This window comes from Oncorhynchus nerka, linkage group LG2 (assembly GCF_034236695.1).
Source record: "Oncorhynchus nerka isolate Pitt River linkage group LG2, Oner_Uvic_2.0, whole genome shotgun sequence".
Taxonomy (NCBI): domain Eukaryota; kingdom Metazoa; phylum Chordata; class Actinopteri; order Salmoniformes; family Salmonidae; genus Oncorhynchus; species Oncorhynchus nerka.
In genome coordinates this window covers 70,274,829-70,294,435 of record NC_088397.1, presented here as the reverse complement: position 1 = coordinate 70,294,435, position 19,607 = coordinate 70,274,829, and the positions used below count along the sequence as shown (strand labels likewise).

At 43.8% G+C, this 19,607-nt stretch overlaps 1 protein-coding gene across 2 annotated transcripts in view; it reads left to right on the top strand.

The window, feature by feature from the left end:
* LOC115141099 (growth/differentiation factor 11-like) overlaps positions 1 to 19,607 on the top strand; it is a 39,516-nt gene that overhangs the window by 2,352 nt on the left and 17,557 nt on the right. For both annotated transcript variants that reach the window (XM_029679728.2, XM_029679719.2), the window contains exon 2: positions 17,057 to 17,430. In XM_029679728.2, the coding sequence (XP_029535588.1) occupies positions 17,057 to 17,430 (374 nt within the window). The remainder of the gene's footprint in view (positions 1 to 17,056; positions 17,431 to 19,607) is intronic.

Here is a 19,607-nt window from a genome sequence, read left to right as displayed (position 1 = left end):
CTTGGTGAGCGCCAAACGCCTGTGAGATGATTTTTCTGTGGCCTATTATTGTCAGATGTTCGTTCTTCAAATAAGCAGTGGTTTAAACGTCAAGAAATTACTTCTAATCGCCCTTATCCGTTAGGGTTAAGACTGTCCCCTCCAATTAATCGCCAATTTTACTCATCAAAACTCCTTGTGATGGTAGCTGATCGTTCATGAATGATCCTCGTTATGCACATATTCCTACTTTGTGATGAATGACCTATTCTTGAATATCTGCTACCAAAACAACTGTGGCCCATGGTAATGAATATCTCAGTGTCAGTTGCTATTGACAACCCTCTAAGCAAGTTCAGCCTTTGGTTTGGTCCTCTGTGGGATGCATAGATGTTCTTGCCAGGCATGAGATCTTGACTGCTGTTGCATGCTGGCAGGCAGCTCACCATTGTGGAAAATGATTCCTATGATCAAGGGCAATGTTTTTTTTAAACAAGTAGTGCCTATAGTTTATGTTAGAGAATGGAGATGTGGAGGAAACATGCACAATTGTAGAGCGGTATCACATTTTGAAGCCTTTATCAAATCCTATGCATTACCATTTACATAGACTGATCCTCATGCAGAGCATCAAAGTTGTAGGATAGAAGCATTTATCAATATAATGATATGACTTATGTGATTGTCATGGCTCAGGTTTTTGAGGTCAATAATGTGATGTAGAATGGTCAATGTAGGCTCTCCTCCGGGATTAGTATGTCCAGTTGACAACATAGCTGTTTTCCCCATCACTCTGCATGTATGTTGTTAGTGAGACAAACCGCCAAGGTTTTTTTCCCCTCTTCTCATGACCGAACCTGCGTAACATTGTATCTTGTGTTTGAGGGTTAGATAGCTGTGTTAGATAGATAGCTCCCTTCCAGTATTTTCTATCCAGGGTTGTTCTCTTTTTGTGTATGGACGTTTTGAACCTGTCTCTGCACTCTTCCTCGGGCCGGATGACATGACACAGCTGCTCCTGTCTGTTAGAAGAGAGATATGATATGATGGGACTGGGCATTTAGCAGAGCTTTTGTTTTGCTGGGGAATGTGCTTTGAGCGGGATGGATGTAAACCCCATGTTTCTGTTTCTCAATGGCTTGTTTTTTAGACAGTTGTGGGCCATGGTTATTGATAGGTCCATAAATATCTCTATTAAAATGTCAGGCGTGGGAGCTGCTGCTTTGTTTTGAATGAATGGGAGTGCACTCACTGACACTGGTGCAAGAAACATGTACTGTGCTGCTCTGCTCTGCACAGTTAGCAGGATGCCATGGGGCTACATTAGCATCTTTCCCCCTCTTTTTTTTCTCCTCGGTTTTCTCCTCTTCCTCCCACTCTGCATTTTATCCTTTCTCATTTCTCACTTCGCTCTCTTCTCTCTTTATTCCTCATCTCTTTACCTCTCCCTCTGAACTCCCTCCATCATCACTCTCCTCTGGTGTTCACATTGAGAGGAGAAGGACTGCATCTCTCTTGCCTGTGGCGCTTCAGCAATCCCACAAGATGAAAAGCCCCTTTTCCGTCTCAGATAAAGCCAGGGAGGACTTCAAACGCTATTCCCTGCGCACCTCGAACCCAATCACCCTCACATGGGCGTGCACACTGCCTTTGATGGGCCGTGTAGGTTCACACAGTACATGCTGAACTGGACCGGTGCCAGAGTTGCTTCTTAGTATTCGCTCAAGGTACGTGGGTGCCGCAGTGGGGGTTGAGAGGGTCCATGCTTTCTGGTCGCTAATTACACTATGAAATTTAATGGAAAAGCTATTTATATCCCAGTGCGGCACTGTAACGTATTGTAGTATTCCCTCCGCATACCGTGTGTTGGAAAGAATATCGATGCAGTGCACTACCCATGTACGTGGAGCGAAGCTGCACACATAGAAGCTGCATTGGCCCTATGTGGTTCATTTGTATCACAAAATTGCGAATCACAGTGCAAATGATTTGAAACTCTTTGTATATGTTTGTTTAATACACAGAAATCTGTCTGATTTTGTACATGAGCTGAGGTGTGTGTGTGTGTGGTCTGCCTGGGCCAAGGAGGGGTAAGGTTTGACCCCAATAGGCCCTCATTTGTTGCCTGTCCATGGCATTGAGACAAGATCTCTCTGTCGCTCTAAAACTGTGTACATTTGGAAAATGTTTGTTGATAATTTGTCATTCCCCGTATCTGAATTGTTTTAGTAATTGGCCCATCTTATTGCAATTTGAACACTTAAGTCCAACATCTGTTTAAGTTGCGATTCTAGCGCTAGTCTTAAGCAGGGTTCACAACCACAGAGCAAACCGTTTGAGTTTTAAACAGGTTCGCTCCTTTGACTCCAGAACAATCAAATCAAAGTTTTATTCATTTATTAAGTGCCTTTGAACGGGGTATGGTAGTAGGTGCCAGGCGCAGGTGTCAGGTGTCAAGAACTGCAATGCTTCTGGGTTTTTCACGCTCAACACTTTCCTGTGTGTATCAAGAATGGTTCACCACCCAAAGGACATTCAGCCAATTGTGGGAAGCATTGAAGTCAACATGGGGCAGCATCCCTGTGGATTGCTTTCGACATCTTGTAGAGTCCAGGCCCCGACGAATTGAGGCACTTCTGAGGGCAAAAGGAGATCCAACTCAACATTCGGAAGGTGTTCCTAATGTTTTGTACACTCTGTCTACACAACCCATGTCTCATGGCTTAAAAATCCTTATTTAACCTGTCTCCTCCCATTCATCTACACTGACTGAAGTTGATTTAACAGGTGACATCAATAAGGGATCATAGCTTTCACCTGGTCAGTCTGTTATGGAAAGAGTGTGCGCGTGTAGAGAGTATGTGTGGATATGACGAACAATCCTCTTCATTCTTTTCATTAGCATCTGTGCATCAAACATTTGAATGGAGTTATTTGAATGGAGTTATTGCTTTATCAGTCATCCTCAGTTCCATGACACAAGTTTCATCAGAGCTTTTTGACAGGGGATCCAGCAGTGCAGAACTTCTCTCTCTCATTTGACACTTGCATTTTCAGTTGCCGTATTAGTAATGTTAAGTTCTTTCAATTTTTGTACACTGAACAAAAATATAAACGCAACATGTAAAGTGTTGGTCCCATGTTTCACGAGCTGAAACAGAAGATTGCACAAATTTGTTTACATCCCTGTTAGTGAGCATTTCTCCTTTGCCAAGATGATACATCCACCTGACAGGGGTGGCATATCAAGAAGCTGATTAAACAGCATGATCATTACATAGGTACACCTTGTGCTGTGGACAATAAAAGGCCACTCTAAAATGTGCAATTTTGTCACACAACCCAATGCCACAGATGTCCCAAGTTTTGAGGGAGCGTGCAATTGGCATGCTGACTGCAGGAATGTCCACCAGAGCTGTTGCCAGAGAATTTCATGCTAATTGTTCTATCATAAGCCACTTTCAATGTCATTTTACAGAATTTGGAAGTACGTCCAACCAGCCTCACAACTACAGACCACGTGTAACCACGCCAGCCCAGGACCTCCACATTCGGCTTCTTCACCTGCAGGATCATCTGAGACCAGCCACCCGACAGCTGCTGAAACGGTTGGTTTGCACAACCGAAGAATTTCTGCATAAACAATCTCAGGGAAGGTCATCTGCGTGCTCGTCGTCCTCGCCTGGGTCTTGACCAGTTCAGCGTCATAACCGACTTCAGTGGGCAAATGCTCACCTTCGATGGCCACTGGCATGCTGGAGAAGGGTGCTCTTCACGATGGAATCCTGGTTTCAACTGTACAGTATGTATGGCATCGTATGTGCGAGTTTACTGATGTCAACATTGTGAGCAAAGTGCCCCATGGTGATGGTGGGGTATGTGCAGGCATAAGCTATGGACAACGAACACAATTGCATTTTATAGGTGGCCATTTGAATGCGCAGAGATACCGTGACAAGCTCCTGAGGCCCATTGTCGTGCCATTCATCCACCTTCTCCTCATGTTTCAGCATGATCATTGAGCATGTTTGGGATGCTCTGGATCAACATGTAGGATAGCATGTTCCAGTTCCCACGAACTTCCAGTAACTTCACACAGCCATTGAGGAGGAGTGGGACAACATTCCACAGGTCACAATAAACGACCTGATCAACTCTATGTGAAGGAGACGTGCCACGCTGCATGAGGCAAATGGTGGTCACACCAGATACTGGTTGGTTTTCTGATCCATGCCCCTACCTTTTTTTAAAGGTATCTGTCACCAGCAGATGCATATCTGTATTCCCAGTCATGTGAAATCCATAGATTTAAATTGACTGATTTCTTTATATGGGCTCCCGAGTAGCGCAGCGATCTAAAACACTGCATCTCAGTGCAATAGGTGTCACTGCAGTCCCTGGTTCAAATCCAGGCTGCATCACATCAGGCTGTGATTGGGAGTCCCATAGGGCGGCGCACATTTGGCCCAGCATCGTCCTGGTTTGGCCGGGGTAGGCTGTTATTGTAAATAAGAATTTGTTCTTAATTAACTGACTTGCCTAGTTTAAATAAAGGTTCAATAAAATAAATTAATATGAACTGTAATTCAGTAAAATCTTTGAAATGGTTGTGTTTTATACTTTTATTCAGTGAGTATTAACAATGGAGAAACATAAGAAAATAGGTAATCTGGTCTACACACGTGTGGGCACATGCAGGTAAACGTATGCCCCCCCACACACACACACACACACACTGGACAACTGTCTCCCTTTTGACAAAAAGGATCAGAGTTCACAGCTATGTGATATATTGGACGAGAAGCCAATTAACCTCACCGGGCCTCTTTCTTTGGCAGCAAAGGAACCTGGTAGTAGCTTACACAGCATTTACCCCCACCCCCAAGCACACACACACACCAACCACTCCCACCAAAAACCCAAGTCTTTTATAGTGTTGACCCTATAAAAGGGTCATTTCCTGAAGGTGCAGGAACCATAAACATTAAGAGGGAGAGCGCTAAAAGAACAGGCCAGCAGAAGCTGGACTGCCTTCAGCCTACTGGCCAGTGATTGCGGGAAGTCGATGAGTATGTGAGGTTTTTATCCATTCCATGGAAGGCTATATTTGATGGTGACACCTGTTCCCGTCCACTGAGGGAGCCACAGAAGGGAAAGACATGCCACAGAAGGGAAAGACATACCACTGACGGAGCCACAGAAGGGAAAGACATACCACTGAGGGAGCCACAGAAGGGAAAGACATACCACTGAGGGAGCCACAGAAGGGAAAGACATACCACTGAGGGAGCCACAGAAGAGAAAGACATACCATTGACGGAGCCACAGAAGGGAAAGACATACCATTGACGGAGCCACAGAAGGGAAAGACATGCCACAGAAGGGAAAGACATACCACTGAGGGAGCCACAGAAGGGAAAGACATACCACTGACGGAGCCACAGAAGGGAAAGACATACCACTGACGGAGCCACAGAAGGGAAAGACATACCACTGAGGGAGCCACAGAAGGGAAAGACATACCACTGAGGGAGCCACAGAAGGGAAAGACATACCACTGAGGGAGCCACAGAAGGGAAAGACATACCACTGAGGGAGCCACAGAAGGGAAAGACATACCACTGACGGAGCCACAGAAGGGAAAGACATACCACTGAGGGAGCCACAGAAGGGAAAGACATACCACTGAGGGAGCCACAGAAGGGAAAGACATACCACTGACGGAGCCACAGAAGGGAAAGACATACCACTGACGGAGCCACAGAAGGGAAAGACATACCACTGAGGGAGCCACAGAAGGGAAAGACAAACCACCGAGGGAGCCACAGAAGGGAAAGACATACCACTGAGGGAGTCACAGAAGGGAAAGATAAACTTTGGTGATGACTTGTTGGGATGCCTGGTCATTACTGGTTTGTTTAAGAAGAAAATAAAAATGTCTAGGCCTGTTGAAATAGCACAACACGCTGTCAATTATATGGCTAATAAAATTACAAAGGGCCAAAGTCTTAATACGAGGGGCGAAATTTCACCAGCACTTTCAGGAATCTCACTCCCTCCACCTTTCATTCCGTATTCCCACGCTCCCATGTCCCCACCACACCAACTAGTGCCCACCCTTTCTCTGAGAGACTTATCTTAAAACGTGGGTCCCGTGCACACACACACACGCACATGTGCACATGCACACACACTATACATTCAGGAATCACGTTTATAATACACCTTCCTTACCTCAGCAGATAACATGTTACAGTACATTGCACCGATATCAACTATACATTAAGAGTTCGATGTGCATAGCAGTATAAAAAGGGACATTTTTTATGAGATCCTGGATCATTGTCACAATTATGGACCAATAAATGCATAAATTCCTCCTGCCGTGTGTGTGTGTGTAGTGAGCTGGAATGCTGCTGAGTGCCTGTTAAAAGGGATTCAGGGAGCTAGCATCCAGCTTGCTGCGCTGTATGTGCCCCATAGTGCGTGGGTATGCAGTGATGGAGGAGTGATGGGGAGGGGGTCCACAGGGAGCAACAAGCAGCCTAGTCCTATTCTTAAGGGACAAAATCACGGAGGGGCTTTTATAGGTACACTTAAAAAGACCTGAAACAGATGTTATGTCTCACTAATAAAGGAAATAATTACTTCCCACCAGTAATTAAGCACTGTGTACAGGAGGGACATGAGGGAAGAAAGGAGAGGAGGAGAGAAAATATAAAATGGAGAGCATTGAGGGGAAATTACTGACTGGCGAGTCGGGCTGTGCTGCGGAGACGTTTATGGAGGAGCCCATTAATCCTAAATGAAGGAGTCTCTGATCAGAGGAAATACATCGTGGACACAACGTCGGATCCCACCAGGATTCCGATGTGCCTGAAAGAGGTTTGGACGGTGTGCAATTGAGTGGATCGCCGGCACCACAGCTGATGAATATTTAAATGAAATGTTAATTAGAGCCCTTCTAAGTGGCCCTGAGAGTTACTATATTCATCCATCGCCTATGGCTGCCTGCACATCAGTTTCAGTATGCCAAGAGCCGAGATCAACTCAGGAAGTTCATTATATTTAAGCAGCACATTGTCCAAACGTCAAAATGTTCTTTAGGCCTGGAGCCAAGTTTGATTCTATTAATGTACAGTGCTGGTAGAGAAAAAAAAGAGCTGTGACAGATTTGAAATGGGATAACAGATACTCCCACATTGTACGGACATTGTCGAGTGAATAGTATGGACAGAAAAGGGATTCAAAGGAGGGGGGGAACGTCACTCTGGCTGACAAGGCCTGGTCACACTGACTTTGTCCACAGTGAAAATCCTTGGCCGAGGATTTGGGCTTTGAGTGTGCTTCAGGGAGGCAAACAGAGAGGCCAAACTCACATCATCACCCAAAGACGGGGCAAGGAGGGAGTGCATCAAAACATCTTGCCCTTTGTGGGTCCCTCTGGCCTCTGCACCCCCTCAGCCCATTTGGGTGCAGGAGAGCGGGACGGGGAGAGGGATATGGGGAGAGAGCAAAGGGGTCAAAGGACACACACTAAAGCAAAGCTTTGTCTATGTCATCAGTCCTTCTCTGTGCTGTTTGTGTTGTACACTGACTTAGCTCACCTCATGCACTCACTAAGGGACTTTAACTGATATATCATCTCATGCAGTAGGGTGGCAGGTAGTCTAGTTTAAGAGCATTGGGTCAGTTATCAAAAGGTTGCTGGTTCAACTCCCAGAGCTGAATAGGTGAAACATCTGTCGACGTACCCTTGAGCAAGGCACTTAACCCTAATTGCTCCTGTAAGTCACTCTGGATAAGAGCGTCTGCTAAATGAACAAAATTTAATGAATTATGGATTTTGTTGCAGAATACTTTCTAATTCTAAGTATGACGCTGTATATGACGCAGATTGCCTGTGGGCTCAAAGCGTTCATTTCATTAGTGACACTACTGGTGTGATTCACTTAGGTGAGAATCTCCATGCAGGAGTTTATGGGTTACATTCAACAGCTAATCTTACTAACACCATAGAGGACGCCATAAGGACATAATGCAGGGTATAATGTAGGAGAGATTAAAAAGATGTCATTCAGGACACCACGCTTCTGTCAGGAGACAGAATGTAGCTGAAATGAATGGACATTGTGGTGTTAAAGGATTTGGCAGTAAAAACCCAAGCTATTTTTCTTTGTAATCAGTTGCTTTGCAGAATTGATCATAATATCCCTTCTCAGTCAGAATATATCAGAACACACATGCGCACGCACGCACACAAAACCCTGGTTGTTTCCTGCTGTCCAGCTGTCCGGCTTATTTCAGCTCACTGCTTTCTCTCTCTTTTTCTCCCTCCTGCAGTTCTACATGCATTTCTATGGTTCAGTTCTTTTCTGTGTAAGGGTTATATTATTATTGTAAGACTCCTATCGCTGTCTTGAGGAGAGAGTCTGTTTGGGGCCTCTGTGTGTTGTGTGTGTGTGTGTGCCCTCACTGGGTTGGAACAGGGAGTATTAGGAGGTGTCTTTTGTTGCTCCTGGGGGGCTTCTGTGCTCAGTCCTAATAGGAGTCTTGTGCCTGCCGTTGTCCCAGGGGAGGGGGTCTGAATGAGGGGTCCAACTTCACCCCCCCCCACTCTCCTCCCCCTTTGGGACAGGCTGGGAGACAAAGAGGGAGTGAGGCTGGGATGGTTGAGGGGGTGCACTGTGGCCTCTGTCTTATTAGAAGGGTCGTGAACGTGTCACAATGATTAATTTGCTGAGGTGCGCAGGGATACCCTAGAGTCACATTTATCTAACGCCAGGGCTCCCAAACGCACACTCGCCACAAAATGGCACATTTGCATTTCCCATTAAGAAAAGAAAATACAGATATATATATGCAAATGCAATCCCCATCTTGGTTTATGCCATTATGCTCTATCGTTTCGGACATTCACAATGGATGACCGTTTTTCTTTATTTTTTCACAAATTTTTTGGCAGTCTATCTATTGAACCTGATTGGCATGCTGTTCCTTTTTTACTGCACGTGTGGACATGGACACACTCTCACACAGCCCAGAGTGCCTTCATACAAATAGGACTGGAGAGGTTGGATGTGGTGTCTCCATCAAATATTCCATCAACTTAATTTACATTCTCAATGTGCCTCCTATCAGACCAAGCAGAAGGCTCCATTGTGAACTGTGCATAACAAAGCAATGGGATTGTCTGTTTGCCATCTTTCAATCTAATGTCAGCCTAGTTGTTTTGTGTCTGGTTCGGGGACACTCTCTCTGAGGTCAGCTCATATGGTGAAATGTTCTGATGTGTTGTTGTGTTTTGCAACACAGCATATGGTGTGAATAATATAGCCTACACTCTGTGTAAAACATATATACTGTGTGTGGTCATCACATTCATTCTTCTCTTGCCATATTCACGCAGCACCACCTGGTAGTATTACTGCCAACCATTAAAACATGGCATGCTTTGAAATGGCCTCAGAGGTATTTGAATGAACAGATGACAATGGTGAATAAACCCTTACACTTAATAAGTGTTCCCTTACATGAACACATAGGGCGCCTCGAGCTAGCATTGGAAAACATGTACCCAGGGAGTGGCCAGATGTTCAGTAGTCCCACCTGCAGACCTGCTGTGCCTTGGCAGTTAAAACTCATGTGCTACATATGCTCCCATCACACCGTAGGGAAATAAGCTGCGACAGTAATGAAGCAGAGCAGCACTCCACACTGCAGTAGTGGAAACAGGAGAGAAGAACAAAACAGGCACATGTCCGATAGGAAAAACACTGCTCACACTCACTTGCATGCATCCTTCTTGGTTGTCTTTGTAACCAGAAGTAGGTGAAGGTTGATATCTCAGTCAGCAATTGAATTGTGTTTCTGAGAGGAGGTAGGTAGAAGGGACCTGATGAGAGAGGGGTTGTCATTGCACCAGTAGGTGGTGCTGTATGCAAAACCTGCGCTTGTGCCCCCAGGTTTGGATAAAGGGGTAAAGGTACTAGGGGATTGGGGAGGGGTCTTCTGTTTTAAAGAAATGGGTACAGGAAATGAAGACACATAAATGTTACTACACCCCACGGGCAGGAAAATACTAAACTCTTTTCATCAGTAATATTTCCTGGCAACGGGGATTGAGCCATTTCAGGTCAGGGCTTAAAATCCCCTTGGTTTTGAGTGATCTTTACAAGCCTCCCTCATTTAATATGGGTGGAAAGTTCTGCCAAGATATATGGCATAATTAGGCTGCAGGTATGCACGTTTCACTGAGTTCCCTTCCAGTTTATTCCCATTCACTCTCTATGAAGGCACATTGATATTACCCATGGATGCTCTCATTGATGTAGCTCATATGTTGTGCATGTGTGTTTAATAACTTCCTGTTATATGGCACTACATTTAGCATGACCAGCAGAAACCTGCTTCTCAGATTACGTAGGAAACTGTAGGTCTTATTGCAGGCAACATATTAGAGAAAGTGCTTTGCCAAAGCATCTCAAACTGGTTGCTTCAAGTGAGTCTTTCAATTCAGCTGTTGGTTAGTTGTTCATGTGGATAAAAGAAAGTGCGGAAAGGCATTGTCATAGTTTCATCATTCACTATGCAGCAGAAAAACAACAACAAATAGTAATCTCAAGTAAACCCGGGGAAAACTGCAGAATCATTCATTCCCGGTTTGGTGCTGATGAGCAAACACAACAACACGTTAATTGCTGTGACCCCAGCAACCTACCAAAAGGAACATTGACATATTGTTTGTCCAGCGTGAGACACTGTTTAATTTACACTCACTAATGACTGGCCCTCATAATACAGGCTGAAGGACCTTGGCACTCATTCAATGTTCCTCTGGACTCTTCTAATGGATATGGTTTTATCTTTACCTCATTGAATTCATATCCCTCTATGCATGCCGGCTAAATCAATTACAACACTTTGGTAAACAAATCACCATTGGCTGCTAAAACCCTGCCCCAAACACAACAAAAACTAATTACGGCTGAGTAAGCTGAGTTGTATATCTTTGAAATATCAAATGGGTGTGAATAGGTGAAAGGACTGTTGTGGAGAAAAACATATATTACCATCGCCATAGGGTCGACCTTGACCTTCAAACTCAATTTGGCTATTAGGACTACCCCTCCCCAGCACCCTGGGATGTAAAAGGCTGACGGTTTTGACCCCTGATCCCATTTCTTAACTAGGCCGAGGTGCCAAAATGACCTTTTGACCCAGGAAGCCTTTGCAGGTTGCCTGAGCAACCTCCGATTTAACAATGATTGACAGGTCCCTGCGCTTTCTGTTTAAAATGAGGCAGCAACACACTTCTCAGCAGAGAACAATGAGCGGGAACACAAGCCTCCATTCAGCTCAGTCTAGATCATTAACACTCTCGGCTGTCTGCTTCAAAACCAAACTATCGGCAGTCTACCAACTGGTGAATTCAGTGGAAAGTTGCTGTCAATGTTGAATGTATAGTACCTCATTGATAATATTTGGCTCCATTTAAATGTAAGTACTGGATTTAGGAAGGGGCCCTTCAATGCATTGAAATAAATATGTCAACAGAATAAATGCATTTTTTTAAATATGCATGCCTCTTTTAAAAACAACGTGCTTCCATTTATGGACGGCAGGTACCCTAGTGGTTAGAGCGCTGGACTAGTAACCGAAAGGTTGCAAGATCGATTATCCCGAGCTGACAAGGTACAAATCTGTTGTTCTGACCCTGAAGAAGGCAGTTAACCCACTGTTCCTAGGCCACCATTGAAAATAGGAATTTGTTCTTAACTGACCTGCCTAGTTAAATAAAGATAAAATAAAAAATACGTTATCTGGTATTTTATCTTTATTTAACTAGGCAAGTCAGTTAAGAACAAATTCTTATTTTCAATGACGGCCTAGGAACAGTGGGTTAACTGCCTGTTCAGGGGCAGAACGACAGATTTGTCAGCTCGGGGATATGAAGTTGCAACCTTTCGGTTACTAGTCCAACGCTCTAACCACTAGGCTACCCTGCCGCCCCGGTGTTGTTAAAAACAAGATTATCTGCTAATAAATCTTGACGGCATACATTTTCACCTAATTCATGATAGACAGAATGCTTTACATTGAAATAGGCATTGGGTGCATGTCATTATTCTTGATGGGCAGTCTATGCAAATGAGTCAGAATGCGAATGACATATGTTGTACACAGCCACAGCCAGTCACATAAGTGGTAGCCTACATCAGTGAAATACTCTGAATGAAGGCCAAGTACTAAGATATGAATAGTCAATGGATATCCAATGGTTTAAAAGCTTCTCTCTTTTCTTTCAAATTTTTATTTTTTTTTGCTTCTGAGACTGCAACAGTAACCATAACTTGTCATTTGGGTGTTACAGAGAGTATGTAATGTCCCCAAATGACTTTATCATACAGCTCAGCTCTACAGAGCCCATTTAAAATCTCCACAAATATTAGTTAATCTAGACTGGTAGTGGCTCCAAAACGGCAAATTATTTCGAACTGATGGCTCCATCATGAGTTTGCTCAGGGGATCTAGTAACCATTTTATGGTTAGTGCTGCTTAGATGAGAGTCAGAAGAGGCAGGAAAACAGCTAACTCCCCCTCACTCCTCCTGCCTGTGATTTTGGTGGCAGCTGTGCAGAGATCGGTTTTGACCTGTGAACCCCACATTAGGCGGGATCTCCATGCTGCATCAGACATTTACTGATGTAAACCAATGGCAGCTCTTGGATTTGGAGAGTGGAGAACTTATATCATTCGGTGATATAAGTCAGTTGCAAAATGTTAAATCGACCCTAGCCAATTCTCCCTAGGCACCGTGTAGAACTGAAAGGATTGGATAGGTATAAAGCAATGCGATAATATCTCCCGTGCACCACAATGATATCTGATATCTTCATTATGACTTCTGGCAAATTCACTCATTAGATTTAGAGGCTTCGTTTGACCAGTCTTCTTAGTTAGTTGTAACATTTACTACATTTTGTAGTCTCTCAAATGTTTCTTTGAAGCTGTTTTTTCAAAGGCAATCCTTTTTTTTCTCATCTTAAAGTATGAAAGATATTGACAACATAGACAAAACAAGGTTTAACCCTTATTTAACTAGGCAAGTCAGTTAAGAACAAATTCTTATTGGCAATGATGGCCTACCAAAAGGTAAAAAGCCTCCTACTGGGACTGGGCCTGGGATTAAAAATAAAAACGAATAGGACATAATGCACATCACGACAAGAGAGACACCACAACACTACATAAAGAGAGACCTAAGACCTAATGTCATGTGTTGCTGCCATGCTAACAACACAACATGGTAGCAGCACAAAACATGGTGCAAACATTATTGGGCACAGACAACAGCACAAAGACAGAGGTAGAGACATCAAGCGAAGCAGCCACAACTGTCAGTAAGTGAACATGATTGAGTCTTTGAATGAAGAGAGAACTGTCCAGAGATAAAACTGTCCAGTTCGAGTGTTTTTTTGCAGCTAGTTCCAGTCGCTAGCTGCAGCAAACTGAAAAGAGGAGTGGCCCAGGGATGTGTGTACTATGGGGACCTTTAACCTTTAACAGAATGTGAGTGTTGTATGTGGAGGATGAGGGCTGCAGTGGAGGATGAGAGCTGCAGTAAGTATCTCAGATAGGGGGGAGTGAGGCCTAACTAAGAGGCTTTTATAAATAAGCATCAACCAGTGGGTCTTGCGACGGTATAGAGTGCAGTGATGTGTCCTATAAGGAGCATTGGTGGCAAATCGAATAGCCAAATGGTAAAGCGCATCTAGCCGCTCAAGAGAACCCATACCTGCAGACGTATAAATTACGTATACGTAATCAAGCATGGGTAGGATAGTCATCTGAATCAGGGTTAGTTTGGCATCTGGGGTTGTAGAGAAGCAATTACAATAAATTAAACTAAGTCTAAATTTAACCTTAGCCTGCAGCTTTGATATGTGCTGAGAGAAGGACAGTGTACCATAATCCAAAGTACTTCTATGAGGTGACTACCTCAAGCTCTAAACCCTCAGAGGTAGTAACCACACCGGTGGGGAGAGGGGCATTCTTCTTACCAAACCACATGATTTTTGTTTTGGAGGTGTTCAGAACAAGGTTAAGGGCAGAGAGCTTGTTGGACACAAAGAAAGCTTTGTTGTAGAGCGTTTAACACAAAATCCGGGGAGGGGCCAGGTGAGTATAAGACTGTGTCATCTGCATATAAATGGATGAGAGAGCTTCCTACTGCCTGAGCTATGTTGTTGATGTAAATTGAGAAGTGTGGGTCCTAGGATCGAGCCTTGGGGTACTCCCTTGATGACAGGCAGTGGCTGAGACAGCAGATGTTCTGACTTTATACATTGCACCCCTCAGAGACACCAATACTCCTTAGCCAGCCCACAAGAATGGAATGGTCTTCCATATAAAAAGATTTGGCCAAATCAATAAAAATTGAGCACAACACTGCTTAGAAACAAAAGCAATGGTGACATAATTTAGGAGCTTTAAGGTTTCAGTGACACATCCATAACCTGAGCGAAAACCAGATTGCATACCAGAGAGAATAGTATAGACATCAAGAAAGCCAGTCAGTTGATTATTGACAAAGGACGCACTGAGGCTGCCTTCCAAGCAGTGGGAACCTCCCCAGAGAGGAGAGACAGGCTTGGTGATGATAGGGGCAGCAAACTTAAAGAAGAAAGGATCTAAACCATCTGACCCAGAGGTTTTTTGGGGGTTAAGTTTAAGGAGCTCCTTTAGCACCTCAGACTAAGTGAATGCCTGCAGAGAGAAGCTTTGTATCGGGACAGGGGAAAAAGAGGTAGTCAGTCACATTAGAAGGGGTGGGAGATGAGGAAATATTGGATGGGCAATGAGGCATGGCTGAGTCAAATAGGAATCCTGACTTAATGACGTGGTGATTAAAGAGCTCAGCCATGTGCTCCTTGTTAGTAACAACCACATCATCAACATTAAGGGACATGGGCAGCTGTGAGGAAGAGGGTTTATTCTCCATTTCTTTAAGTCACTAACTTTGGCCTTCCGGATCCAGTCAGCCTGAGTATGCGTGTGCTGAGCCTTTCGTCAAATAGAATTCTTGAGGTGGAGTAACTCTGCCAAATCACAGTCGAACCAGGGGCTGAACCTGTTTTTAATTCTCATTTTCTTTATGGGGGTGTGTTTGTTAACAATACCACTGAAAATAGCAAAAAAGAAGGTCCAAGCGTCTTCGACAGAGGGGATCAAGCTTCTATACCAATTTTCTATACCAATTCTAAACCAGGTCATGAAGGAAGGCTTGCTCATTAAAGTTTTTTAACAAGCGCCTATGACAAATCAGGACAAGTCGTTTCACTGAGCAGCCATTACGAACACAGGCTGTAAAACAGTGATCACTAAGGTCATTACAAAAAACACCAGACTGATACCTATCAGGATTATTTGTGAGGATAACGTCAAGGAGAGTATCCTTTTCTGGGTGTTTGGAGTCGTACCTTGTGGGATTGGTAATAATCTGAGAATTTTAGGGAGTCCCATTGCTTTAGGACTTGGTCAGGGGGTTTAAGCATGTCCCAGTTTAGGTCACCTAGCGGGACAAATTCAGACTTAGTGTAAGGGCCCAGGAGAGAATTTAGGGTACAGGCCAGTTTAGTGCTTAAAATCAGCAAATCAAGTTGTTTGGGGACAGACTTGGCAGAGACAACCGAGCACTGAAAGTGTTCCTTGATAAAGTTTGCCACTCCACCACTTTTGGATGATCGCTCTTGCCGAAAAAGGTTATAACCAGAAAGGTTAACATCAGTGTTCAAAACACTCTTCCTTAACCACGTCTCAGTAATGACCAACACATTTGGATTGGAGCTGTGGACCCATCTGTACCAGACAAGCCAAGGCAGGCGGTGATCAGATCGCCAGGTGGAATCCAAGCAGCAGTGCAGCAGGCAACGGGAGTAGGTGTCACACCCACTTGGGAGAAGCTTTTTTCTGGAGGCAGATTCCATGCTAGCAAGTCTCTGTCCACTGTTTTTTCCACATGCAAAAGGAGTTAGTTAGCTAGCTATATCTCTTCAGTTTCAGTGAATGGTCCTTTACAACATCCAAACAAAGTTGTTGTATTTTGGAGATTACGAGACGGATGTGATCAAAGCAACAATATTGTTTCTTATTGAGGTCATTTACAATTAAAGCATACAATGCTATAATTATATATTTGTAAAGCCATGCTCCAGTCCAGTGTCATTTGAAAAAACATGTTTTACCTTTATTTAACTAGGCACGTCAGTTAAGAACAATTTCTTATTTTCAATGATTGCCTAGAAACAGTGGGTTAACTGCCTGTTCAGGGGCAGAACGACAGATTTTCACCTTGTCAGCTCAGGATTTGATCTGGCAACCTTTCGGTTACTAGTCCAGCGCTCTAACAACTAGGCTACCTGATGCCCCATTGATCATCCTTTGTATTGACACCTTGTTTGATCTCTTATGTAGAGCTATATTTCTACAGATATTAAGGATCAGATATCTTTTTCATTTTTCACCTAAAATGACATATCCAAATCTAACTGCCTGTAGCTCAGGACATGAAGCAAGGATATGCATAGTCTTGATACAATTTGAAAAAAAAAATGCAAGAGAAAGATCACAATGTATTATTCCAGGTTAGGCATAATTTTGGTTTTGGCCACTAGATGGCAGCAGTGTATGTGCAAAGTTTTAGACTGATCCAATGAACCATTTCATTTCTGTTTAAAATGTTGTATCAAGTCTGCCCAAATGTGCCTAATTGGTTTATTGATACATTTTCAAGTTCATAACTGTGCACTCTCCTCAAACAATAGCATGGTATTATTTCACTGTAATAGCTACTGTAAATTGGACAATGCTTTCTGCAGTTAGATTAACAAGAATTTAAGCTTTCTGTCCATATCAGATATGTCTATGTCCTGGGAAATGTTCTTGTTGCTTACAACCTCAGGCTAATATGATTAGCATATGTTAGCACATCCGTCCCGTGGGGGGACACTGATCCTGTAGAGGTTTTAAACCTTTATTAATGTAGAAACCCTGTCTGTCTTTCTCTATCCCACAGCGGAGCCCTTGGTGCAGGTGGACGGCAAGCCCAGCTGCTGCTTCTTTAAGTTCAGCCCCAAACTCATGTTCACCAAGGTGCTGAAGGCTCAGCTGTGGGTGTACCTTCGGCCGCTGCAGCAGACTTCCACCGTCTACCTGCAGATCCTCAGGCTGAAGCCTGTCACGGAGCAGGGCAGCCGCCACATCCGCATCCGCTCATTGAAGATCGAGCTCAATTCACGTGTGGGCCACTGGCAGAGTATCGACTTCAAGCACGTGCTGCAGAACTGGTTCAAGCAGCCGCACACCAACTGGGGAATCGACATCAATGCCTTCGACGAGAGCGGCAACGACCTGGCAGTGACCTCGCTGAGACCAGGGGAGGAAGGGCTGGTAAGGACCCTCAGACCTGTCGCATCCTTACACACTGACACTTTGTCAACTAATCTGTCCTCGATTCCTGGCATCCGCTCTCCACACCTCCTATTCAAAATGCATTGGAGAAGTAGGTCCAAAGGGAGGGACCTTGGACCTTCTCCTCCAATACGGTTGAGAATTATGAAGGGAGATATGATGCAAGGAATTGAGGAAAGACCACTTGAGATACAGTTGAAGTTTACATACACCTTAGCCAAATACATTTAAACTCAGTTTTTCACAATTCCTGACATTTCATCATAGTAAAGATTCCCTGTCTTAGGTCAGTTAGGATCACCACTTTATTTTTAGAACGTGAAATATCAGAATAATAGTAGAGAGAATTATTTATTTCATCTTATTTATTTCATCACATTCCCAGTGGGTCAGAAGTTTACATACACTCAATTAGTATTTGGTAGCATTGCCTATGAATTGTTTAACTTGGGTCAAATGTTTTGGGTAGCCTTCCACAAGCTTCCCACAATAAGTTGGGTGGATTTTGGCCCATTCCTCCTGACAGAGCTGGTGTAACTGAGTCAGGTTTGTAGGCCTCCTTGCTTGCACACGCTTTTTCAGTTCTGCCCACAAATTTTCTATTGGATTGATGTCAGGGCTTTGTGATGGCCACTCCAATACCTTGACCTTGTTGTCCTTAAGCCATATTGCCACAACTTTGGAAGTAGGCTTGGGGTCATTGTCCATTTAGAAGACCCATTTGCGACCAAGCTTTGATTTTCTGACTGATGTCTTGAGATGTTGCTTCAATATATCCACATAATTTTCCTTCCTCATGATGCCATCTATTTTGTGAAGTGCACCAGTCCCTCCTGCAGCAAAGCCCCCCACAACATGATGCTGCCATCCCCGTGCTTCACGGTTGGGAAAGTGTTATCCGGCTTGCAAGCCTCCCTCTTTTTCCTCCAAACATAACGATGGTCATTATGGCCAAACAGTTCTATTTGTGTTTCATCAGACCAGAGGACATTTCTCCAAAAAGTACAATCTTTGTCCCCATGTGCAGTTGCAAACCGTAGTCTGGCTTTTTTATGATGGTTTTGGAGCAGTGGCTTCTTCCTTGCTGAGCGGTATGTCATTTATAGGACTCGTTTTACTGTGGATCTAGATACATTTGTACCTGTTTCCTCCAGCATCTTCACTGGGTCCTTTACTGTTGTTCAGGGATTGATTTGCACTTTTCACACCAAAGTATGTTTATCTCTAGGAGACAGAACGCGTCTCCTTCCTGAGTGGTATGACGGCCGTGTGGTCCCATGGTGTTTATACTTCCGTACTATTGTTTGTACAGATGAACGTGGTACCTTCAGGCGTTTGGAAATTGCTCCTATGGATGAACCAGACTTGTGGAGGTCTACAATTTTTTTTCTGAGGACTTGGCTGATTCCCTTAGATTTTCCCATGATGTCAAGCAAAGAGGCACTGAGTTTGAAGGTAGGCCTTGAAATACATCCACAGGTACACCTCCAATTAGCCTATCAGAAGCTTCTAAAGCCATGATACCATTTTCTGGAATTTTCCAAGCTGTTTAAAGGCACAGTCAATTTAGTGTATGTAAACTTTTGACCCACTGGAATTGTGATACAGTGAAATAATCTGCCTGTAAACAATTGTTGGAAATATTACTTGATGTCCTAACCGATTTGCCAAAACTATGGTTTGTTAACAAGACATTTGTGGAGTGGTTGAAAAACGAGTTTTAATGACTCCAACCTAAGTGTATGTAAACTTCCGACTTCAACTGTAGTTATTGACGTTTGTGTTTATTAGGGATCCCCATTAGCTGATACTCTTCCTGGGGTCCAAAAACATTAAGGCACTTACATCACACATAAAACAAAAGATAACAGTACATCATATAACATTATTACACCACTACATAAAGTGTATAATACCACCATACAATATTTCAATGTACGTGTGTGCTAGCTTATGTATGCGTGTGTTTGTACCTGTGTGTGTGTGTCTCTTCACAGTCCCCACTGTTCCATTTGTATCTGTTTTTACCTGATGTGGAATAGAGTTCCATGTAGTCATGGCTCTATGTAGTACTGTGCACCTCCCATAGTCTGTTCTGGACTTGGGGATTGTGAAGAGACATGTCTGGCATGTCTTGTGGGGTACGCATAGGTGTC